The 25488-nt window shown below is 39.0% G+C and overlaps 1 protein-coding gene across 1 annotated transcript; it reads left to right on the top strand.

Moving 5' to 3' along the window:
* Nucleotides 1–450: 450 nt before the first annotated feature.
* LOC122672747 (protein GRAVITROPIC IN THE LIGHT 1-like) lies at nucleotides 451–19346 on the top strand. Its single transcript, XM_043870227.1, has 3 exons — nucleotides 451–591; nucleotides 1299–1348; nucleotides 17860–19346. The coding sequence occupies exon 3, from the start codon at nucleotides 17925–17927 to the stop codon at nucleotides 19188–19190; it is 1266 nt and encodes a 421-aa protein (XP_043726162.1). The 5' UTR covers nucleotides 451–591; nucleotides 1299–1348; nucleotides 17860–17924; the 3' UTR covers nucleotides 19191–19346.
* Nucleotides 19347–25488: the final 6142 nt, after the last annotated feature.

Below are 25488 nucleotides of genomic sequence, written 5' to 3'. Positions count from 1 at the left end.
TATCCTAGCAGCAAGAGCTAATGTCATACGATTCAGACCCCACCAGATCAATAGGACCCATTTCCACCCAAAACAAAATAATGGGATCTCATTCAAAGTAACGTATGGGACACGAGTCACACACAAATCCCGCCTTTTGCATTTCTAAACATACCAATTGCTTCTTCCCCGTTGACTAGAATATTTCTACTTTGCTGGCCCCACTGTCGTAGACTATACTCAAGAGTTAAGACACCTTTAAGACAACCTAAGTATGACCTAAATGGCTAAATCCAATTATTAATATTAATCCATAAATAAATAAAGAGCATATCATAGTCTCACACACTTGCACATGTGTGTCGGAACATTTTCACCAAAAAAAAAGTGTGTCGGAACATCGAAAGAAGCCCAACCCCTAGTCCCCACACTATTTATAGATCGGAAATTTCGGATTCATTGACTAGAGATTGGATTCGGTCTTCTCAAGTCTCGCCTGTGAAATGAGCAGAGCATACAAATCCAGCGGGATATTCAAAGACTGAAACAGTGAAACGAAGAATAAGAAAGGAGGAACGTATCAGACTCTTGAAGCGAAACCCTAGTTTTCTGGTAAGCAATTCCTCTTATTTTCTTATGTCTTTTTAGTTTATAGTTTGGGGTATCGAGCTACGCATCTGGTCAGGATATTCAGAATGCAGTCTGGATTTTACGCTAGTCTCGAATTTATTCCAAAAGTTGCAGAAGGGAAATCTGATTATTTCTGCTTAACCTCTTCTGAAGTTAATTAATTATAACGATTTCAAAAGATAAGATCATTTTGGGGTAGTTTTTTGGTAGTCATAAATCCGGCAGAAAACTAGTTCTCTTACATTGTCTATATGTGATACGCTCCACTCGAGTGCTTGTGGCGTCACTAAGTATCTGATGTTGTTTTGAACATTGTATATAATGGGTCAGAACGTCGAAAAATTGCTTTATTAGTGTTTCCAGAGAGACAGTAGCGATTGGTAGAGTGGATTTCATTGCCGACTCAAAGATTGAATTTTTCACGCAGTTAGACAAAGATTTTTGTTTTCCTGAAAGGATTAATTCTTACTGTGTACATGCTTTGAAATCTTAAATAAGGAAGAACTTCAGTTAAGTTTACTCTTTTCTATTCACCCAGAAGAAAAAAAAAAGTTTCTTGGGGATATGAATTGGGTACTTTGTCATGCACTTGTTTTATGTATTTCTATTATTTTTTCTATTTATGACATCCGAGATATGGTTTGTAACAACTAAATTCTTAATTTCGTTTCTTTTCTTTGGGGTTCTAGGGTATTATGTTTGCTGGACATTTACCATTGCTGGCATGCGAGCGTTATAGGTTAGTGATTCTTTTTCAATATCAGTATTTTGACGAGTGTTTGCAGGGAGTTCAATTGATTTGAATACTTCTATTTTTTGAAATGATGTTGTTTTTAGATCGATGAAAGGTCCTTTATTTCATGTTACTTATGTTTTGCAACCTTTTCCATATGCACTATTCTTTTGATTTACTCGCATGATTGCTTAAATGATTCACTAATGTTTGCAAAATATTACTTATTTGACCAGTTATTACATTTTCTATTCATGCCCCTTGTAACAATTCTTTCCTTACCATGTTTGTGTGGCCATTGGCTGCTTTATCCAGGCTTCATCTCAATACGTCACGTCCATGTTAGAACTCGAACAGTTTCATTTTGGATTCAATCATTTCCTCACATGTTTCTTCCAATGCCACGTTGGCTTCAGTCTCTCTTCATGCAGTTCATTTATTGCATTCTTCTGCCATGTAATACTTTCTTCAATTGTTAGAGATTTACTGAAACATCTGGTATTATGGGCGATGGATATAACTTTACGTGAAGCTCAATGAGGTAGAAAGAACCAAAGACTTTCTGAATGGAGGGCCAAAGGACCAGATGCATCCTATCTCTATTGATAATCAAATTGTTATTGAATTTGTTTTCAAGTGCCTTGAGATTTATCTCCTAATACACAACTTAACACATTGCAAAATTGACTATTCACTTTTTCTGTCACCCTTTTTTTTTTTTGGGGAGGGGGGGGGGGGGAAGGGGTTGGCTTCAAAGATCTTGATGCTCTTTCTGATCATTTTCCCCTGCAAGATTTGATGTTCATTTGGTTTGCTTTAGATGATTTTTTTTTGCCATCCTTTATTTTAAGGTAAAACAACCCCTAGCTGATGCAAATCATAGTGAAGAGAAAGGTTTGCGATTCTGGTACAAAACCTGCAGATCTGGTTTTAAGATCTCCTAAAAGATTTGATTTGAAGATTACAAGAAGATTGCGTGGAGAATATTCAGCTGGATATTCCAGCAGCCTCTTAGGCAACCCATGGACTCTTATGTAGTAGTTTCTTTTATTGTAAATTCTAGCTACTAGGTAGCTTAGCAAATAAGTACTTTAGTTACTATTTGTACAGTTGCTAGTTACTTTCTATTTTGCTAACTCTTCCTTAGCTTGGAGAGTTACTAGTATTGTAAGCATGGGAGAAAAACTTGGTCGAAACTTCAGGTTTCGACTGAGTTGTCTCAGTTTCGCAGCCTACTGAGACGAGATAAGGGTCAAATTTATATTCGACCAGGTTTTCAATGGGTTTCACATGGTTTTGACATTGTTTCGCCCATATTTTAGTGATTTCGCTAGTTTTGACTTGAACACTTAGATAAATTCACTTATCCCCATTGAAACCTTAGGACACATGGCTTGAAACCAGAACAGGAACTTATTTATGCCAAATATCATTTAAGTAAATGATTATTTCATTTACTTAAGATGTTATTCATAAATTAACAAATACCCCTATTTGAATCCAATAAAAATAGTAAAAGATCAAATTCTAAAAGGATAAAAAGTCAACCCCCTTAGTTCAAGAACAAAAACTGGATTTTCGGCAATAGGTGAAATTTTCAACTTTCTATACTGTTGAGGTTTTTCTCAAATATGAAAATTGTATAAATCTTAATATGGTAAAACATTGCTAAAAACCAAAAGAGTGGTAAAATATTCATTTATTTTGATATCTAAAAAAATATTTTCATTCAAAGTGATTTTGACAACATTTGCGCATACCAAATAAGGTTTGACCGAAACATAACTCTTTCAGTATAAATTAGATTTAAGCAATCTTAGATTTATTGGAAAGTTTTCCAACAAAACTTTCTAACAAATCCAAGATTGCTTAAATCTGATTTATATTGAAAGAGTTATGTTCCAGTCAAACCTTATTCGATACCATGTCCAAGAACAACATACACTATCAAACATGAGCCAAAACCACAAGTATTGTTTTGAGTGTTTTCTATGTGAAACTAATGCATGGATTGGGTTCAAAATGTCAAAAATAGGCAGCACAACAAGAATCAGGGCAAGAAAACCTTCTACGCCTCAAACCAAGGTTTCGAGTTGGCCAGGAGAAAGTACCAGGTTTCGACCGAGATATGGTCGAAACCTAGAAAATCTTGATTTCTGGCTGGTCGAAACCAGTGTCGGCATCGAGTCCTTGATCATTGATTATAAGGAAACCTCCTATCATAATAGAGGTTTCTTATTTTGTTTTTTATTGAGATTACAAATAATTAGAGGGGCTGACTGTAGCTAATGATTTTAGACAAAAGAAAAAATGACGGCTTTATCCTGTTTTTCCTTGTGAGATGCAATTACAAGGTGAGAGGCTTTGCATGGTCAGCGAGATGCTGATCGAAGCTTTGGTGGGTTGCCCAAGTCAGATCCTCCTTATTTTTGCTTTAATATATAAAAAATGAAAAGAATTCTTTTATTGATTTGTTTGTCTCTATGTCATCAATCTTGTTGCATTTGACCTCCCATTGGTTCTTTCCTTGGTTCGAGATCGATTTTGCATCAATTTGGTATCAAAGCCATAGAGGGACGGTGTCACGGTAGACAAAGTTGATGGTTGTTGAGTTCCACTTCCGGCTGAAGGTTGATCGCGTGGATCTGATTCCTCGACTTTTCAAAACTCGAGGATAAGTTTTTCCAAGACCGCGAGAACTGATGCAGATCATAGTGAAGAGAAAGAAGGTTTTCAAATCTGGTACAAAACCTGTAGATCTGGTTTTAAGATCTCCTAGAAGATTTGATTTGAAGATCATCTAGAAGATTGCAAGAAAATTGCATGGAGAATATTCTGTTGGATATTCCACCAGCCTTTTAGGCAACCATGGGCTCTTATTTAGTAGTTTCTTTTATTGTAAATCCTAGCTACTAGGTAGCTTAGCAATTAAGTATTTTAGTTATTATTTTTACAGTTACTAGTTATTTTCTATTTTGATGACTCTTCCTTAGCTAAGGAGAGTTACTGTTATTGTGAGGGAACCTCCTACCATAATAGGGGTATCCTATTCTATTTTTCATTGAGATTATAAATAAAAAGAGAGGGGCCGTAGTCTAGCCAACGATTTTAGACAAGAGAAAAGATGATGGATTTATGCTGTTTTCCTTGTGAGATGTAGTTGCAAGGTGAGAGGCTTTGCATGGTTGGTGAAATGCTGATCGAGGCTTAGGTGGGATACCCAAGTCATATCCTTCTTATTTTTTTCTTTCATATGTAAAAAAGAGAATAAAAAAAGAAAGATTTCTATTATGGATTTGTTCGTCTCTATATCATCTATCATGTGGCAATTAATCTCCTACTGGTTCTTTCCCCTGTTCGAGATCGATTTTGCGTTACTAGCCCCTGTCAAGTGTTTCTATGAAGCCAACTTTGAGCTTCTCCTAGTGAATATGACACTTGATTCATGTATTCCAGTTAATATAGCTTGTTCTTATTTTTAATGCTTAGATGCTCTTCTTGGAGATAGTTTGTTGTGGGTTTGAAATTGGATAAAACATGATACAAGACATTATAGTAGGATGAAATATTAGAGAAGGAAGGTTGTTTATATTTGGACTCTTCTAGGGCTACAATTGCTCCCCCACCCCTGACTATCCATTGCTGCAATGGCTCTCCCCTACCCGCGGCTATCCATCGTTGCAACGGCTCTCCCCTATACCCAAATATCTCTCCCCCATCACATCGTCTCCTTCTTGGCACCTAGACTTTGGATCTGTGGTTCTGGGAAGCCTGGATCCTCAGTTGAGCTGTACCATGAAGCCCCTTGGTGGAAAGTTTCCAGATCAGGTAGGCAAGCTCCCCACCCCGACTATCTCTACCCTATCTGCAAGTCTCTCTTGCACACTTCCTCCACCCCGACTTTTCTCTCACTCATCTCCCCGACCCCGATTATCTCAATAGTCCCACACACCCCATCCCCAATTTTCTCTCTTGCGGTCTTCATCCCCCATCCACGATTTTCTATCATTCACCTCCCCCATCCCCGATTCTCTCTCAGCCCCATTCACCCCCTCACCCATTCCCGGCTATCTCTCCCCCATCCCTAATTCCCTATTGCACACTTCCCTCACCCTTGAATCTCTCTCATTCACCTCCCCATCCTCCATTCACTCTCACTGCGCCACACAAGTTCCCGTCCCTGACTCTCCCTCACCGTCCCTGACTATCTCTCCCTTATTACTCTACTCACCCATTTAAGATTCTTCCTCAGTCCCACACACCCCCTCTCCGACTTTCCAGGTATCTCTCTCCTAACCCCGACTCTCCCTCCCCCATCCCCAGATCTCAACACCTCTCTCATTCACTGCCCCAACTCCGAATCTGTATTGCGCACTTGACCCATCTCTGATATTGGTGAACGTCTTCTGAGGTTGCCTGAGAGCAGCCTTGATCCTCGGTGGAGCTGTCCCATGAAGCTCCTTGGCTTTATCCAAGATCTACCATGCCTCCCAGGCTGGTCAGTTGGCTACGTTATATTTCGCTGCTCTTCCTCGGCAAAGAGCCGTTGGTTACCTTGGTCTTTACTGTGGTAAGATCTTTTGGCAATTTGGTGGAGACCTCCCGGTAACCATTTCTAATCGTGCTTTGTACTGTACTCTTTTTATCCTTCCTTTCTATTTCCGTTGCTTGTATCTAGTTTGTTTCTTTATCTGTGGCCTATTTAATGAAAGGTTGTATCACGAAGGACCTAGCCCCAAGTAGGATCTTCTTGAATAAAGTTTAATGATGATTTGATCTTCAAAATACTAGGCAACAATTGAAGTACTTGCAGCAGATCACACAATGAAATTGATTGAAATAGAAACAAAGAAGAAAATAGAAAATAGAAAAGAAGGATAGGATTGGATCGAGTTGTCTCTCTCTCTCTCTCTCTCCCGGGTTTCTTACTCACGGCCTCTCACCAATGGCATCTTACCATACTCTGTCACAGAGCAAAGCACAAGGCTATTTTTTTTTCTTTCTCAATCTCATTAATCAAATTCGTGTACAAGACTGTAGCCCCTTATAAACTTACATAGAAGACTCAAAAAGCATACTCAAACACTAAAAAGGAAAGGCCTAACCTATCCTTAACTAATAAGGTAACATAAACTGACTAGGATACTAAAATAATGAAACAAACTGACTCAAAACAGGACTCTACCTAAACTAATGAAGTAAATCCCATTTTGCTACTTTCTACCCATATTTTAGGCTCATTGAATTGGCCAATTACAAAGTAAACCCATGAGTTCATAAGCCCAACACCTACATAACCCAATCCAAAGCTTATCTTCAATAAAATAAGCCCTTTAGGTGACTGATCTGCATCAATTCTCCCCTGCTTGAAAAAAACTCGTCCACGAGTTTGATAAAGATGCTCCATCGAACCAACAAAAACCTGCCACATCATCAGACCAGATTGCCTCTCAGAGCAGTTGAATCCCACAACTACACTGGGCTGGTTTTGGGGCTTGTTCCTGCAGCTACACGTGGACCTGTGATCTACATCACTATTTCGTTACTATTGCCTCATTTACATTCCTGAACTGTTTGTTTGCCATTGTTGTTTTGTGCATGAAGTTCGACGCTTTTCTATTTATACATCTCTACGTTATGTGTTTTGGTATCGTTTGCTTGTCTCTCTCTCTTCAAGTAGTGTTATGTCTTTGATGTGACATTTTATTTGTTATTTCACTTTGATGCATTAGGGTTCCCCCCCCCCCCTCTTTTAAATTCTATTGCATACCCTCATATACACAGACACGCACACACACACACACACATATACATATATATATATATATATATATGTATTTATTTATTCATTTATTCATTTATTTGTGCTGGTAGGCAGCCGACACTGTATTATATTCATCCAATCTCTTTTGCATGGATCTTATTTTTTGAATACATTTTTATGTAAGTTTCATGTCCTATCGACTGTCTACAAGGGTGTCACCTATACGTGATGTGCTGCATCGACGCCCGGATGCGGTGACGAGTAAGCAAGGGTTCTCGTTCAGTGGACAAGTGTGAGCAAAGAAACTAGCCCATAAGCGTAGGATTAGATTAGCTTTTTGGATCATTGGATCCTTAACTGGTAAGAGTATGGAGCTGATAGATGTTATGAGGAGAAGAAAGAGTAATATTGCCTGTATTCAGGAGACTAGATGGAACTCATGAAAGGGTAAAAAAGCTAAGGTGTTGGACGACTTTAAAATTTGGTGTACAGGAGACCAAAGTAATAGAAGTAGAGTAGGCATTGTAGTTGATACAGACCTTAAGAATGTTGTGGTGGATGTTAAAAGATTTGGAGATAGGATTATATCCCTCAAGCTGGTATTGGAGAAAGAGGTTGTCAATATAATCAGCACTTACGCACCCCAAGTAGGATTATATGAAAGTAGTAAGTTAAAATTTTGGGAACACATGGATGGATTAGTACAAGGTTTTAGTTAAAGAGAAAAGATTATTATAGGGGGTGATTTGAATGGACATGTTGGGAGAGATTGTAGAGGCTATGAAGGCGTTTATGGAGGCAATGGAGTTGGAGAGAGGAATGAGGAGGGGATCTCAGTTTTAGAATTTGCGGTCGTTGTGAACCCCTTTTTTGAAAAGACAGGAGCATTTGGTTACCTACAAAAGTGGACATCATGCCAGTCAAATAGATTTCTTCTTAACAAGAAGGTCCGACAAATTGTTTTGTAAGGATTGTAATGTAAGGTTATACCTGGGGAGAGTCTAACCACTCAACATAGATTGGTGGTCTGGGATATGTGCCTCGCTACACAGAATCGTAAGATAGGAGATCTTATTTGCCCTAAGATAAAGTAGTGGAGCTTAAAAGGAGATTCCTTGAATTCATTTACGGATAAAGTGGTCAAACAAGGCAAGTGGGACCTTGAAGGCGACGTTAATTCGATGTGGAACGAGATGACGGCTTGTATTATGAAGGTTACTAAGGAGGTACTAGAGGAATCAAAAGGTAAACGTCATGGCCCTAGGGAGACTTGGTGGTGGGATGATGAGGTCCAAGCAACCATTAAGACTAAGAAGCTAGTTTTAAGGCATGGCAAAGGACTAAAGAGGGAGATGATCTGAAAAGGTGTAAATCTGCCAGAAATGAAGCTAAGAAGATTGTGGGGGGAAAGTAAGGGTGAGGAAATATGATGATCTTTATAACTATCTGAACACATAAAAAGGGGAAAAAGCTATCTATAAGATAGCTAGAGCAAGAGAAAGGATGACTAGAGATGCCGACTATATTAGATGTATTAAAAGTGAAGATGGTAAGTACTAATAAGGGATTAAGACATTATGAAGTGATGGAATGAGTATTTCTACAGTCTCCTATGTTAAGTTGTGTACCATGATAGGGGGAGTGCCCCTATTGTGGACTAAGTAGTTGCCCTTTTGTTTCAGTAGTTTCTTTCCTTGTCTTTCCTTATTTGGGTTGTTTCCTAGTTGTAATTAGACAAGGATTGTCTTTCTTATTTCAGCTATGATTGAACTATTTTGGTTCTATTAATACATATGTTGGGGGGAGACTGCAGTCTGTCGGTTGTCTTTTTCCTTGGGCAATCTCCTCTTCTCTTCTCTCTTCCCTACTTGCAGGTATTGGTTACAGATGCTTGGTTTTGTCACGTGGTATTAGAGCTGTAACTAGTACTTGATTATCTCCTGGATTATAGCCGTTTGGAGAGTCGTTTTAGGTCTCTGGTTTGAGGAAGGAAACCTAGTTCATAGAAGGAGAACTAGGGTTTCGTATACTGGTTTTGATGAAAACTGAAGTAACGTCTGAAGATCATACCTGAAGTTGAGTGTGCATCGATTGCTGAATCTTGCTGCTAAACCTCTACTGATTTATTATCATTTCTGTTGCCGCGAAAAAAGAAAAAATTTCCATAACCTGCTGCTACTGCTGAAGTTGGGTTCGACTGCTATTGGGTTGGTGCTCTGTTGATGCAGTTATCAAAGGAGACTGGGAGCCCTTCTTTGCTATCGATTATTGTTGATATTGTTATATCAATTCGTCAATACCTGAATTGATTCCTCTACTAGTTTATTTGCTGATTTATTGCTCGTGGGTTGAAGACTTGAAATCAATTTGCTTGCTGTCGAAACCCAAGACGATATCGAATTTTCTGCTATGGCCTTTCTTCCTCTGTTGAAGGCGGCTGGCTGTATCAAGGAAATACTGGTTACCGCTGGCTATCGTTGCTGCTATCAAGGAGATATTGGTTACTGCTGGCTTTTCCTTGGAATTTCATGGTGTTGATTGCTGCTATTCTCTGCTTCTTCCTCGCGATTTGCCACTGTCTACTTCCCTGGTTTCTGCCTCGACAATTCCTTTCTCGACTGCCACTGTTTGCACCCCCTGGTTGCGTCTCGAGGAAGGAGATGATGGAGTAATCTTTTTACTGCATCCCCTCTCAACCTCTTACTGCTGAGAATTGTGGTTGAAGACGATGGTATTCCCACAATTTTCTGCTTTATTTTATTTCCTGGTTTCCATATATGCCCCTGCCTTTATGTCTAATCCAATCAAATATCCATATTTAGTGCTATTGCCTAATCTGCCCTTGATCAATAAATACTATTGCCTCTCTTGTCCATTCCCCTACTAAACTACCAAATTGCCGTCCTTTGAAAATTGTGATCACATTAGTTTGGGTTGAAAATTTTTGAAGATTGGTATTTGCGTGGAGTGATGGTTGTTATTATTTGTTTGGATTTGTCTAATTTGTTCTATTTGGTATTTGCTACTGTGAGGAGGAGATTGAAAATTATTTTATTGGAGATTATTTGCAGCTGCTCTTGATTATGGGATTTCTTGTGATGTTCATCCTTGACGATGTTAATTATTGATGCCATATAATGGTGGGATATTTTTTATTGCATCCCTTGCATTATTTATCTTCATTTAATGCTACACGTGAGGGGGAGATATGAGGTTCTTATCTGCTCAACTCATCAGTTGGTCGGTTGGAGGTTATTATTATTTATTTGTTCGTGTTGTCAACAACATTTTTTATCTGTGAAGATGGTTTTCAACAATAATGCATTGTTATTTGGTCTACAACAACTTGATGCTGTCTGATCCCTAGCAACCTGATAGCAACCTGATGTTGCTACTTGGTTCGCAGTAACCTATACTGCCTATTTTTTAGCAACAATGCATAGTTATTTGGTCTACAACAACCTGATGTTGTTTGGTCCCCAACAACCTGATGCTCTTGGTTTGCAATAACCTATACTGCCAATTTTTCACTGGATCTGATCTTTACTAATCAGACATTTAATTATATAATCTTTATTAATCACATCATTGTTACCATGTTGATTGGAGCCTTCCTTGAGAAGGACTTATGTGTAGCTATTAGAGCTGCACTTTTATCTGTCTTTGTTTAAGCAGGTTACTACTTGTCTTCATTGGGAAGGGTTTTTGATGTAGCTGTTGAATGCTGCACTTTATCTTTCTTTGGGAAGATTACTACCTAATACCTACTGCTTATGTAGCTGTTGCATGCTGCACTTTTGTCTTTCGTTAGGAAGATTACTACTTACCACCTGTCTTCTTTGAGAAGTGCCTTTGATATAACTGTTGTTGCTATGGTATTGTGGTTGCGATTGGTGTTCACTATTGTCTATTTTGCTCGTTGTTGATTGGATTTATTCGACACGAAGATTAGTATCTACTAAAGATGCTGATGATTGATGTGCTTGAGTTGGTACTGCTACCTAAATGAAGTTTTCCTTATATGCTCACTTGCATCTACCACAACTGTTTATGCTCAAGACTGACGCGGCTTTTAATATCTATTCTTGTTGGTCCAAGCTGGAGCCTTCTTTTGATATATAGATATACTCCAGCTTGAGGGGGAGTGTTAAGTGGTGTACCAAGATAGGGGGAGTGTCCTCATTATGGACTAAGTAGTTGCCCTGTTGTTTCAGTAGTTTCTTTCCTTGTCTTTCCTTATTTGGATTGTTTCCTAGTTGTTAGACTAGGATTGTCTTTCCTATTCTAGCTATGATTGAACTATTTTGGTTATATTAATACATACGGTGGGGGGGGGGGGGAGACTACAATCTGTTTATTGCCTCTCTCCTTGGCAGCTTCTCTTCTCCATCCTTTTCTCTTCGCTCTTCCCTACTTGTAGGTACTGGTTACAGATCCTTGGTTTTGTCACATCCTAAATGAAGACTTTTCCAGTAATGCTCTAGAGGGTTGTATTACTCATCATGACACATCGTAGATATATATGCAAAATTAAGTTGTCTGAAGTCAAAGAAGCTTTAAGAAAGACGAAAGTAGGTAAGACACCAGGCCTAGACTGAGTCCCAATAGAAGTATGGAAAAGCGTAGGGATCTATGGTTTAGTTTGGCTAATCACGTAGTTTAACAAGATTTTGAGAACAAAGAAAATGTTAGATGAATGTAGGAGACTCATTGTGGTCCCGATTTATAAAAATAAAGGTGAATTCAGAGCTGCAATAACTATAGAGGCATAAAACTAATAATTTATAGGATGAAGTTATGAGAGAGGGTTATTGATACCCACCTGAGATAGGAAACTACTATTTCAGAGAACCAGTTTGGCTTTTATGCGAGGTAGATCCATGATTGAAGCTATATTCCTACTTAGGAGACTCATGGAAAGGTATAGAGAGGGTAAGAAGGATCTCTATATGGTTTTTATTGACCTAGAAAAAGTCTATGATAGGGTCCTTAGAGAGCTAATTTGGCACATACTAGAGAAGAGAAGGGTGCCGTGTAAAATATTTGGACATAATTAAAGATATGTATGATGGCGTGGTGACTAATGTAAGAACTGTGTGTGTGTGGGGGGGTGGGGTGGGGGGGGTCAAGGTAGTGATTTTCCCAATTACGCTTGGGCTACATCAAGGATTAGCCTCAAACCCTTATCTGTTTGCGCTTATCATGCATGATCTAGAGTCATACAAGATGAGATTCCTTGGTGTATATTTTTGTGCTGATGATATTGTGTTAGTGATGAGACAAAAGCAAGGATTAACGTTGTATTGGAGTTACGCAGATTAGCATTGGAATAAAAAGGTCTCAAGATAAGTAGAACAAAGATGGAGTATATGGTGTGCAACTTTAGCCACACTATGATGGTTAAGGAGGTGATCAATATTGATGATAAGGAGATACTTCAAAGTGATTATTTTAGATATCTAGGCTCTATAGTAAATAAAGAAGGTGATATAGAGAATGATATTGCCCAAAGATTAAATAGGATGGATGAAGTGGATAAATGCGACCAACGTACTGTGTGATCGATGTATTCCATTAAAACAAAGGGAAAATTTTATAGGACTGCAATACGACTGGCTATGAGGGCAGTTAAGTAGCGTCGTGTAGATAAATTAAGTGTGGCGGAGATGATGATGTTGAGATGGATGTGTGGCAAGACTAGGAAAGATCAAGGAATGACCATTGTAGAGCTGAGTTGGGAGTAGACTCATACATCAAAGGCAAACAATGTTACTCTCATACATCAAAGGCAAACAATAGTGTTACAATGTAAAAGGAACTCTTAGCTAGCTCTAGCTAAGCCAATAATGGTGTCCAACCCAAAAGCTGGCCGTTCCAAGGTGTTGGCAGAGACGCGGGTTAGAAAGAGAGAATAGAATAGCTTGTCTCATTGATAGGTAAGCCCCTCTATTTATAATAAAGAGGAAATTACAAATAGACTAAACTAGGCGATGTGGGACTAAAACCCACATAGCCGACATAAACTTAATAATATAAGAAGAATAAAACTACCCCCAAAAAGACCAGAATACCCCCACAGTATTCTGGAGTACATATTCCAACACTCCCCTTCAAGCTGGATTATACTAATAAGTAAAGAAAGAAGATCCAGCTTGAACTAAAGAAAAAAAGAACTCCTAATAATGCTAATACTCCCCCTCAAGTTGGCGCATACAAGGTACTAATGCCCAACTTGAACAAAATGGGAAAAAACTAAGTTGCAGCAGAATCCAGTTTGACATATGAATGCATCTCCCAAATAAACCTTCAAGAACTTGAAAAACTAGATCTTCAAAACTTGGACAGACATGATCAGCAAACCGGGACTGGAATGTCTTCCAAAAGGCAGCTTTCAACGATCTTCAATAGCTATCCAGTGATGAATCTCAGATTGTCATAGTGACTTAGAATCTTGAAGTGAAATAACTAGAGCAGCAAACAACGAAAACAAACTGAATCAAGCAGTGGAAAAAATATTGTATTAACCCAACTGAAAGTCCTCAGATAGGCAACAACCAAATATCTTCAATACTCTTCAATACTTCAATCTCCCCCTTACGGCAAACTCAACCCAATAACGAAGGATACCCAATGGCTGCAATAGTGGATAAAACTGATCTTCTATGTTTTTTGCACCAATGTTCCTGCAAGTTCTGCGTTTTGCAATGTCTGCAGGTGTATTGTACATAATCCCCCCCTCACGTGTAGTACACGTGGACATAACAGAGATGATGTAAGAGATAGGGCAAAAACATAATATTCCAGAATTTTCCAAGAGGTGTTAAGGGTAATGGAAAAGGAAGAAATGGCAAATTAGAGAATACCATTATCGTCCAAAGTGGTTATGGGTATATGCCTAAGGTATGGGATATGAAGGGAATTAGAATTATTGAAAGGGAACGGTGTTGGTAAAAAGGATGGCATGGCTGTAATTTGGTGAAAATCCACTTTTAAATACAATCCAAGCTAAAGGGCAAACTGGTAATAACCAGAATTTTCAAGGGTCAATTGGGTAGTCAACTAGGGGAATGTATGAAAAAGTAATGGCTGTTCCGTAAATAACCAGAATTATGCAAGGGGCCCTTGGTAAATAAGAAAGTAATGGGTCATGTAGGGAATTAGATTTATTGGTTGGGGAATGGCAGAATTGCAATTAAATTGAAATTTATAATGGGATGGCAGAATTGTAATTATCCAGAACTCCCAAACAAAAGCGATGGGTTTGTATCGTACTAGTGGAAAGGGTAAACTAGGAAATAAAAAAAAGGAAAAGAGGACAGGAGGGAATAAGGGAGAAAGAGAGGGGTATAAAGGGAAATAAGGGTTAAATAATCAGGAAAACAGATTAGTGATAAGGAACTATCGGCCCTTACCTCTAGTCAACAGAGCCAAGGCGGAACAGGTCTTCAAACTTCTTAATAGAACTCTCTCATCTGTGAGTATTTTGTTTTGAAATTTGGAAGGCAACAACCATACCCCAAGGCCTCTCAAAAGCACAAGTAACCAGTTGGAATGACGTAGAGCAGAGGAGGAACCGAAGGGACCTGAAACCAGATCTGGTGGTAAAACAGAACCAAGTCTGAACCAGACTTCGAAAATTTTCAAAAGGAGAAGTATCTGGAGCCAAGGTTCAGGGACTAAAATCGCCAGTAGATGGGCTTCCTTCAACCCAGATTTCAGAGCCAATCGACCAAGATTAATAAATCAGCAAGGCTTTCGTTGATGCTGATCTCAGAATTTAGCAAGGAAGATGAATCGAGGGTTGTAGAAGAAGCAGAATAGCAGCAGATCGAGAAGAAGAAAAGGATCCCATGCAACCAGAAATCAATAACCATACAAACAGCGGTAACCTTCGACAGAGCCGAGAACCAACAATAAGGTTCCCAATTGAAACCAGCAGCAAATCGATACTCTCGTCAGCAAATAGATAGCAGCAAAACCAAATTTATGGGTTCTTCAGAATCAAATCGAGAGCAACACCTTCAATCGACTCCAGCAAACCACAGCAACAATAGAACAATAGCTCTGAAAGAGAAATCAGAGATCTTCCTCACGACAAGAAAAGAGAAACCGAGAAAAAATAGGGCAAGTCCTGAACTCCAGCCCCTCGATCAACGGCAAATCGAGAAAAAAATTGGTTGCACCTTCAACGATAGGTTGGTTGTGGGAGGGCAGCAACTAAATCATTGGTTTAGGTTTTCCTCATTAGTGCTGCCCTCTTACAAGAAAAAAAGGCTAAAAACCAGAAGGAGGAGAAATTGAGAGTGAGAAAATAGGAAGAAGTCGATTGAAGAAAAAAATGGATTTTCTTTCTTTCTAACCTAGATCAGACCTGCTCTGATACCACGTTGCTTTGATACCATGTTGGCAGAAACGCGGGTTAGAAAGAGAGAATAGAATAGCTTGTCTCATTGATAGGTAAGCCCCTCTATTTATAATAGAGGGGAATTACAAATAGACTAAACTAGGCAATGTGGGACTAAAACCCACATAGCCGACATAAACTTAATAATATAAGAAGAATAAAACTACCCCCAAAAAGACCAGAATACCCCCATAGTATTCTGGAGTACATATTCCAACACAAGGTCATAATCCAAACTACCGCACACTACCCGACCGATGTGGGACCATCAACCTGCTGTGATACCACTTAATGGCGTCCAACCCAAAAGCCCGAGCTTCTGGGTGGAGAGGCCCTTCCAAGGTCATAAGCCAAACTACCGCACAGAGTATATGCAGTGAATGCGTTCCATGGCCAGGAATGGATGGGGAGTTTAGTCCCACATCGGTCGGGTAGTGTGCGGCAGTTTGGCCTATGACTTTGGAAGGGCCTCTCCATCCTAAAGCTCGGACTTTTGGGTTGGGCGCCATTAGCCTAAGACCAACCCATGATAGGAAACTGAAATCTGAATTTAGTTACAATAGGAAAAAGAATCAAAAACACTTTCTAGAAGTATAATCCCACGGTGCTGAGGTACACCCTCTCTAACAATATCACTAGATGGAGAAGTTGGTTGAAGAACAACTATAGTTTTTTTTTGTTTTTTTTGGGGGTGGGAGATGAATCATCAATTTAGGATTTCACTGTGAAAAATGTTTGAGTAATATTTGACAATTTGTTTCAAAAGATCAAGTGAGTGTAAGAGGAGTTGTCAGCTATCCAATGAACTTGAAATTGTAGAGTAAAGGAAGATGCTGTGCTGGTATTTTAAGAATCCATGTTGATAGGGGTTCAATAACGGCTTTAAGGCTTGAAAGATATTGGGAACAATAAGTACCATTTCCTTAGAAGCACGTACCGATTTTAATGTAATGTACTTGTCTTCTTTCTCAGGTTTTCATTGCAGCTGTATGTTTTATGGCCTGTTTTTTGGCTTTCCTCGCCCTTTAAGGGAATATTGTTATTCATTAAAAGTCGAAGGATGACCAGCTACTGACACATTCATTGAACTTGAATTCACGTTGGAGATTTGTGCCATGTGGGTCCTTGGGCCTATTTTCTTCTTGAATTTAAATTGGAGGTTGGGAGCATGAGGATTCTCTAGATCTGTTTTGTCTTGTCCCTGTTTCCCCCCTTTTGATAAATATGGAATTTTATAACGACTCAGCCTTGTCCCAACTAAATGGGGTCGGCTACATGGATCCTTCCTCCAATCAGCTATAAAGACAAAATTTTGTAAGGGGTTAAAAGGCCCTTCTATACTCTTATCAGGCCACCATGTAGGGTCTATATTTCAACTGTGCTTGATCTTAATCTTTCATACTGTACACCAAGATATGGACTATGGAGAGGATGCATGCCGATACATTATTGAATTTGGTTCTGAAATTGGAAATGTGGCTAATTCGGACCATGCCCTATTTGTGTCAGAATTACCAGATCCCTCGAGGCAATCCTCTCTTGATATAAGATGGCTCTAACATTCCAAGGAGAATAGAGGAAAGGCAGAGGTGGAGGTGGGGGTTGGGTTAGGACTTGGGTTCCTTCATGGAACTTTCAGGAATCTTTTCAAGCTTGAGAAACTGTGCACCTCATCCCTGGAAGTGACATTTTGCACCACAAGTCTGGCAAGAAGCCATGCAACCATGCACATCATCACCTAATTTATGGATTTAATGAGAAATAAATATTATTGGTGCTTGGGCTTGTATCCATGAATTGCGTTTAAGAATTTTATGTTAGTTCTCTCTAGCTTCCCCTTTTTTTTTTTCTTTCTATGTTTCTACTTTCATACGTATGATGACTTGGGGCCCCATACTGTTTTGTTTTGGTACCTCCCAGACTATACATTTGACTGACTCGTTCAGCTACTAGCTTGGAATAGTTCTCACTTCACTATGATGATTTATCGTCAACTTAAATAGTGTATAACCACTAGCAGCACCCACAAAAAGCATTGTAAATTTGTATTCATGAACATGGTAAGGTTAGGTCTTACGGAGGAGTGGAGCTATTGAGTCGTTTTGTTTCAAAAACGTTCTGAACCTCACAAAAACTGGGTTGTTGTAAGGTTCCTTATGATATCAGTAGGACTACTTAAGCTTCCCCCCCCCCCCCCCCAAACCAATGTCTCTACTTTGTCAAACATAAAGCAATGAGAGTTGCTCCAACTCAGAAAATTGAAGAGTTACAATCCTTCTTTTTATTGCTTGATTTAAAAAACTCTTTCCTATCTGACAGATGCCTTCACAATTTTGTGGGTTTTTGCAGGTTAAATTCTTTTGGTGTTTTCTCTGAAGAAAACCCAAACAACTTCATCTTTGGAGGAAGCAACTATGCTACCTACGGGATCGAAAGAAACCCCAATTCGTGAGAGCAACCAGAAGGTCCACCCTCAACCCCTTGAAGAAACCATGGATCAGAATCAGGAACCTGTGGACGCCCTGATATCCAAAATTTTTGCGAACATTTCCTCTTTAAAATTAGCCTATATCCGACTCCAAGAGGCCCATACTCCTTATGACCCAAACAAGATTCAAGCTGCTGACAAACTCGTGATTGAAGAACTCAAGAACCTCTCTGAACTCAAGCACTCATACAGGGAGAACAATCCCAAACCTGTTTCCGTTTCTCCTCATGACCCCCGTTTAGCTGCTGAAATCCAAGAACAACAGAATCTGTTGAAGACCTATGAGGTAATGGTGAAGAAATTCCAGTCGCAGCTTCAAGCTAAAGATTCTGAGATCCTTCAATTGCAACAGCAGATTGAAGAATCAAATCAGAAACGGGTGAGACTAGAGAAGAAGCTCAAGTTAAGGGGCATGCCTGCCAAAGAATCTCAAGATTCTGGGGATATCAATGGGTTCTTCTCCATGGACTTAAATCCAGATCTCTTCTCCTCGGCTGTGGAGGTTGCTTACAGAGATATCCATGATTTTTCTAAACCATTGATCAACATGATGAAAGCTACGGGATGGGATCTTGACGCAGCAGCCAATTCCATCGAACCCACTGTTGTTTATGCAAAAAGGGTTCACAAGAAGTATGCATTTGAGTCCCATATATGCCAAAGAATGTTCAGTGGGTTTCAGGAAGAGAGCTTCTTGGTCAAATCAGATAATCTTACAGTCACTAAAGAGGGATTCTTCCATCAGTTTCTAGCCTTGAAACCAATGGATCCCTTGGACATTTTGAGCCAAAACCCAGATTCTATTTTTGGGAAATTCTGCTGCAGCAAGTACCTTGTGGTAGTTCATCCAAAGATGGAGGCTTCCTTTTTTGGGAATTTGGATCAGAGGAACTATGTGATGGGTGGTGGCCATCCAAGGACACCCTTCTATCAGGCTTTTTTGAAACTGGCCAAGTCTATATGGCTTTTGCATAGGTTAGCAAATGCTTTTGATCCCAAGGTTAGGGTCTTTCAGGTCAAGAGTGGGAGTGAGTTCTCAGAGGTTTACATGGAAAGTGTGGTGAAAAATGGGGTGCTTGATGATAGCAATCAGTGTCCTAAGGTTGGTCTTATGGTTATGCCAGGTTTTTGGATTGGGGGGAGTGTTATCCAGTCCCAGGTTTACATATCAGGCATGAAGTGTGCTGAATGACTGACCTGTGGCTCTGAAGTGGAAATACCGTAACAAATGTTTATTTGTGTGCTTATTTAGATATTTTTCTTTCTTTGTAATATATTTCCGCAGGTGGTATTGGAGTGTTTATCCAGCTTCTTTTCAATAGAACTTTAACTTGCTTTGTCCTTGCTTGAATTAAAGAAACATGTTTCTTCTGTTGTAAATGGTTGAGGATAATTATTGAAATGTGAGGATTCAGAATTTACCAAGGGATTCAACTTAAGAATGCCAAACCTTATTATGATTTGGTGTGATGTTCCTCATATTGAATATACTTTATTGATGTTTATAGTTATATCAGCCCGATTATCGACTTCTGAGTTGGTGAAGAATTTTTTCTGGTCACATGAAATGTTAATCTTCTTTTCTTGCACTTCGCTATTAGTATTTTGGTAATAAGCAAATGAAGATAATATGGCAGGTCAATAGAAATTTGGTGAATTGAGGATCCTAGACCACCTTTCAGGTGGAATAACTAGGGATCATCTATTGATTCTAACTGAAAGCAGCTTGCAACTGATGCAAAGTGAGTTGGTGAGCTTTTAAAAATTCACCATTAAAGCAGAACTGAAAGGGATATTCGAGGCATTACATCTTTCAAAGACTCAAGGGATAGAGGATGTGGTCATCTTCAGAGACTGTTTGGAAGTTGATCAGTACATTCATGATGAGGATTTAAAAAATGGCCTTGGAAACAAACTTATATTTTGTTTGATTTGATAGTGTTTTTTTTTTTTTTTGGGAAAAACACGTCACCTAACTATTGTATTGTTCATGTTAGCAGGGAACTAATCTTACCTACTTGCTACTGGGGTAGGAAAGGTAATCTGAAATACTTGTGTGGGGATTTCAGCTTAGAGCTATTACTTGAATCTAATTATTAGAAGTTTTTATTAGGGGAAAAAAAACTAGGGGTCATCTATATCTTGTTGGCCTCTACAAAACCTCTCTTTTTGTGTTTGGTTAGTTTGTATTTGTCTTTTTTGGAAAAGGAGGAAGGGCTTAGAGCGATGTTGCAATGCAACTGTCTCGTGCACAATAGGCTTGCATGAACCTTGTATGCAATCTCGTAGTCGGCTAAGTGAGTTCAGTTAGCAAGAACTGTAACCAAGTCTTGAGAAGTTATTATATATGTAGTAAATTACGTGGGTTACATGGGGTAGTATACGGCTGCAACAGGGTTGGGTTGGGCAGAGCTTTATAGAACCCTAGCCCAACCTTGTCCCCTTAGTTGGGCCCAGGCCCGATCGGGGCCTGAAAAATGCAACCCTAACCCGCCCTCAGGGTCGGGCCGGGCTGACCCTGATTGGCCCTGATCATGGGAGGGGGGAAGGAAATGCATGGGTTGGAATAGGCCGGGAGTAAATTATCAATTTTACATAAAATAACATTATAATCAGATGCATTATATTAATTATTATCTTTATATATAATATATTATATAACAAAATGTGGGTCACGTTTAAAGTTTATAATATATATATTATATTAATATATATTTTCTAGTATAACTTTAAACAGGGTCGGGACGGGCCGAACCAGGCTTAACCCGAGGCCTCAACCTTGGCCCGACCCGACCATGACCTGATCCGCCCTCAGGGCCAAATATCTCAATCCAAACCCTATTCGGGCTCAGGGTGGGCCAGGGCCAACAGGGCCAAACTTGCACCTCTAGGGTAGTGGTTAAATAGTTATTTTTATTGTGAAGTATGTCAGTTATTATAATCACTTGTAATTAGGGGTGCAAGTTTGGCCCTGTCGGCCCGAACCCGCCCTAACCCGCCCTGAGCCCAAACAGGGTCTGGGCTGAGATATTTGGTCCTGAGGGAGGGTCAGGGCTGGAAATTTCTGGCCCTGAGTTAGGGTCGGGTCGGGTTAGGATTGAGGCCTCACGCTAAGCTTGGCCCGGCCCGGCCCGACCCTGATTTAAGTTATACTATAAAATATATGTTGATATAATTTATACATTATAAACTTTAAATTTCACCCATATTTTTTTATATAATATATTATATATGAAGATAATAAGTGTTATAATATAATTTATTATATTATTATTTTATGTAAAATTAATAATGTTCTTCCCAGCCCATTCCAGCCCATGCATTTCTTTTCCCCTCCCCATGATCAGGGCCAATCAAGGTCGGCCCGGCCCGACCCTGAGGGCGGGTCAGGGCCCAACTAAGGGGACTTAGGGTTGGGCTAGGGTACTATAAAGCCCAGCCCAACCCGACCCTGTTGCAGCCCTACTTGTAATGCTTTATTTAAATAGCAATGTAATGGAGAAGGGGTTTAACTTACCTAAATTTTCTCTCTCTATACTTTGATCCCTAATCAATTAGTCTTTGAGTAAAGAGGCATGGCTTCCTCAATTCGTATCAGGGTCCTCTACTTCTACCCTGCCCGTACTATCGTGTGTTCATCACACACAGCAAGGTGTGAAAAGACCACCTTACCCCTGTCCGAGCGCCTTGCTCAAGCGGGGGTAAGGCGGTCCTTTCTACCTTGCTGTGTGTAGGGTGCACGACAGTAGGGGCGGGGTGGAAGTAGAGGATTCAGATCCTCCTCAATTAAGTAAAGAGGCCCGACTTCCTCTGTAAAACCAACTCTTTTCCCCCCTAAAATTTCTCTCCTTATATTACCATAACCCATCTATTATCATTATGTATCAATTAGTATCGAAGCTAGACAAAGTGGAGTTGGAAACAGAGTAGTCCTCTAGGTCGTACAGGTTGTTCTTGAAGGAGTTTCTTCGTCAACTTGGGCTTCACTTGGAACCACCACAACTCGGTTCTTCCTAGTTGTTGAGTTTTATAATTCAAATATATTATAGAAGGACAACTTTAGTGTAGTTGATTAGCTCCCTTTTGCAAAGAGCATGAATGCAATTAAAGACACTTTCAAAATTGCGAAGGTCATATCTCTTGAGGAGTTATTCAATTTCATCACAATCTTTTTTGTCTTTGAGAACAAGGACAATTTTAAAGGGAAAGGACTGTTACATGCAAGATAGGCTTGCATAGGAGGTTTGCATGAACTTGGTATGCGATCACATAGTGGGAGTAGTTGATTTACTTGGGAATAATTGTAACTGGGAGTAGTAAGAGAAGTTTTTATTGTGAAGTAGGGTAGTTATTATAGCCACTTGTAATGCTTTATTTACTAGTTGCGAAGTAATGGAGAAGGGGACTCTGGTTTATCTAAATTTTCTCTTTTGAGACTTAGATCCTAATCAACTACTCTTTGAGTAGAGAGGCATGACTCCTTTAATTAAACCAAAAAGCCTGGCTTCCTTTGTAAAGCCAACTCTTTCCCCCTATAATTTGTATACTTATATTACCATAACCTATCTATTACTATGTATCACCAACTAAAGTACCAATGCCTATCTATTACTAGGTATATATCAACAACCAAAGTATCATTGTCTAGAGAGATAAGAATCCAAGGAGTCCACTTTGTTTGGGAGGCAGTGAAGGTGGTCGCAGAAATGTAACGAAACAATATCCATTACAAAAATTCATGGAACTAAGATTTCAATGAACACATGCAGTAATAATATGAACATGATTTATTGGTTTCTTAAAACACACAAGCGGTGTATTCCTCCAAAGGAATGCAGCACAAGTTCATGATCTCTATCGAGTTCACCACCTTCAATGACCAAAACCCTTGCACGAAAAAGAAGAAGACTCTTTTTTTCTTTCTTCATACACAATGGACATAGCGAAATATGGAATAAAATCACCGCCATATAATATAATCCATTTTACATAAATTTGAGAATGTCATGAACAGTGACTTGACACAAAAACATTTGAAAACACTTTTCAAATATAATAATGCAAATTCTTTATAGAATAATTATTAGGTCTTGGATTTTGACCAATCACAATCCGACAACTCTCTCACTTGGATGCTCTCCCTAAATGGACAATAGAAACTTTAGTGAGTGTCTCCTTCATCACTATTTGTATCGTGTATGTTGAGCGGTCGATGTATAGTCAGTCCTGTCGGTAAACATCAACTAATCAACCAATTGACACACCATAGACTCACAAAACACAAATATAATAGTAAGTGCCTCTCAAGTACATAAAAAATAACTAATATGGAAATTCCTGTTGCCAAATACAACTGGTGATGAACCATTTAAGAATTTCTATGAATCAACAACATTCAACACATTAAAGTGTCCATAATTATATTTCCAACAAATTCCCATTCGAGAATTATACAATATGACAACCCTAGAACAGAGTACTCAAGTTTATATAGTTGAGAACAGATAATAGTACTTAATGGATATTTGCATAAAATATAACGATTATAATAACACTTAGGAAAATATAATTAATTAATTTAATTCTATTAAATTGGGTTCGATAGACACATCAAATGTCAAAATATCCATCTAGCTGAAGCTCCTTAAGACTCCATCTGACTGCAAGGAAAGTAAGGGGAAGGGGAATTAAATGATATCAAATAAAAACAAATAACTTTTGTAACCATTAGTTAACATGATTGTCTCACTAATTCCAACAGATTTCAAATTTGATTATTAAAATTTACTTTGCATTCAAATCCCTTTAAATTTGATTATTTAAATATATTTGCATCCAAATCCCATAGATATTACCAAAATCTCATAGATATGAAAAATAAAATTACTAAAGGAGACTGTTCTCTAAGTTGGCGGAGTGTGAAGCCATCCAATGGGAAATGTGGGAACGGTTCATCAATAGGGATGGAGAGAGAGAGAGAGAGAGAGCATAGCCTACATTGCCAGCTCAAACTTCTTTTTCTTGAAATTATTAAGGGAAAAAAAAGGCTGCCAGGTGTCATGGCTCTTGCGCAAGCATGGGTCAATGGGAGTGCACACACATGCATTCAACAGGGGTGGATTCACTAGATAGGATGGTCAGTTCACCTTCCCTGTGTCTAGGCACAGGGTCAAGACTTGGTAGCAATCCTCTGCCTAATTGTTAAATATGATAAAAAAAATTAAGTAAATTACACAATCATATTAGGTACTTCGCCAAGAGGTAGCAGCCAGCAGCCAGTTTAGAATTTTTTTTCCTTCAAATTATTAAGGGGAAAAGAAGGCTGTTAGGTCTCGTGGCCCTTGCGCCAGCACGAGGGGCCAATAGAAGTGCACACACAAGCATTCAACAGGGGTGGATCATGAGCGCAGGGTGGAATGACCACCTTCCTTGTGTCTAGGTGTAGGGGTCACGTGACCTGGTAATAATCCATTGCCCAATTATTAAATATCATAAAAAAATTTAAGTAAGGGAAAATGATCTCTGCCCCCTAGATAGATTCCTAGGCGTGCTCCCCCATTGGCCCAAACGTTTGTGTAGAGACCATGTGACCAAGTAGAGATCTCTTGCCCTTAAGTAAATAACACAACCATGTAAAGTGGTGATCACAAAAAATTCTTTTTATTTTTAAAACCAATTTCATTTTCATTCTTAGTTTTTTTTTTTAACTTGCAATAGATAGATCCTAAAGGGATTCTCATTAGGCAGTTAGGAGCATGGTTTGAGGTTTTCATGTCAGATCACCTGATCCGTATCGATATTGCTAGCCATTGACTTTGTGCCAATACTGTATTGGTGGAACGATACGGACAAGGGGTAAACCAACTAAAAAAATCTGAATTTTTAAAAAACCACCGACAAATTTATCTGATACGGGTCAATCTGTGGCGATTTAAATCGGTATCATACTGGTTTTGAAATTGACCGATACCCTGATCCGATACATTGCATATTAAAACCATGATTAGGAGTTTGCAAGGAGGAAAATTCATCATTTTCTACCCTTTAATTGATGATATTCCATTAGTGAGGGGACATGGATAGAAGCCCCTTTTAGTAAACCGACCAGTTTTATTCATAAAAGAAAGCAACAAGGGCCCATAGACTGCATGGGTGATGGCCCGGCCTCTTCCTAAGACGAGGAAACTGATGTAACATGAACCCATAAACCCTGTCCCAGGTATTATTACTAGACTTTTAATGCAAATTAATGAATTTCATAGCCTTTTAAATGCAGATGTGGTCATTAGTACTAGACTTTTGTGGTCTTGTATTTAAATGAAAGTTGAAACACACCTTAGGTTAGGTGTTTCATCACTAATGCGTTTTTCTACATGGAAGGTGTGAGTGCATGAAAAAGAAATTAAAAAGCCCACATTTTCACCAATCGGAATCCTCTCTTTCCCACTCTTATTTCTTTTTGCTGTTCTTCTTTTCTTTCCATTGGTCTA

The sequence above is a fragment of the Telopea speciosissima genome, chromosome 1 (genome assembly GCF_018873765.1).
Source record: "Telopea speciosissima isolate NSW1024214 ecotype Mountain lineage chromosome 1, Tspe_v1, whole genome shotgun sequence".
NCBI classification, from domain to species: domain Eukaryota; kingdom Viridiplantae; phylum Streptophyta; class Magnoliopsida; order Proteales; family Proteaceae; genus Telopea; species Telopea speciosissima.
Note: the sequence above shows the minus strand (reverse complement) of the source record. Positions and strands in the feature narration are given on the sequence as shown.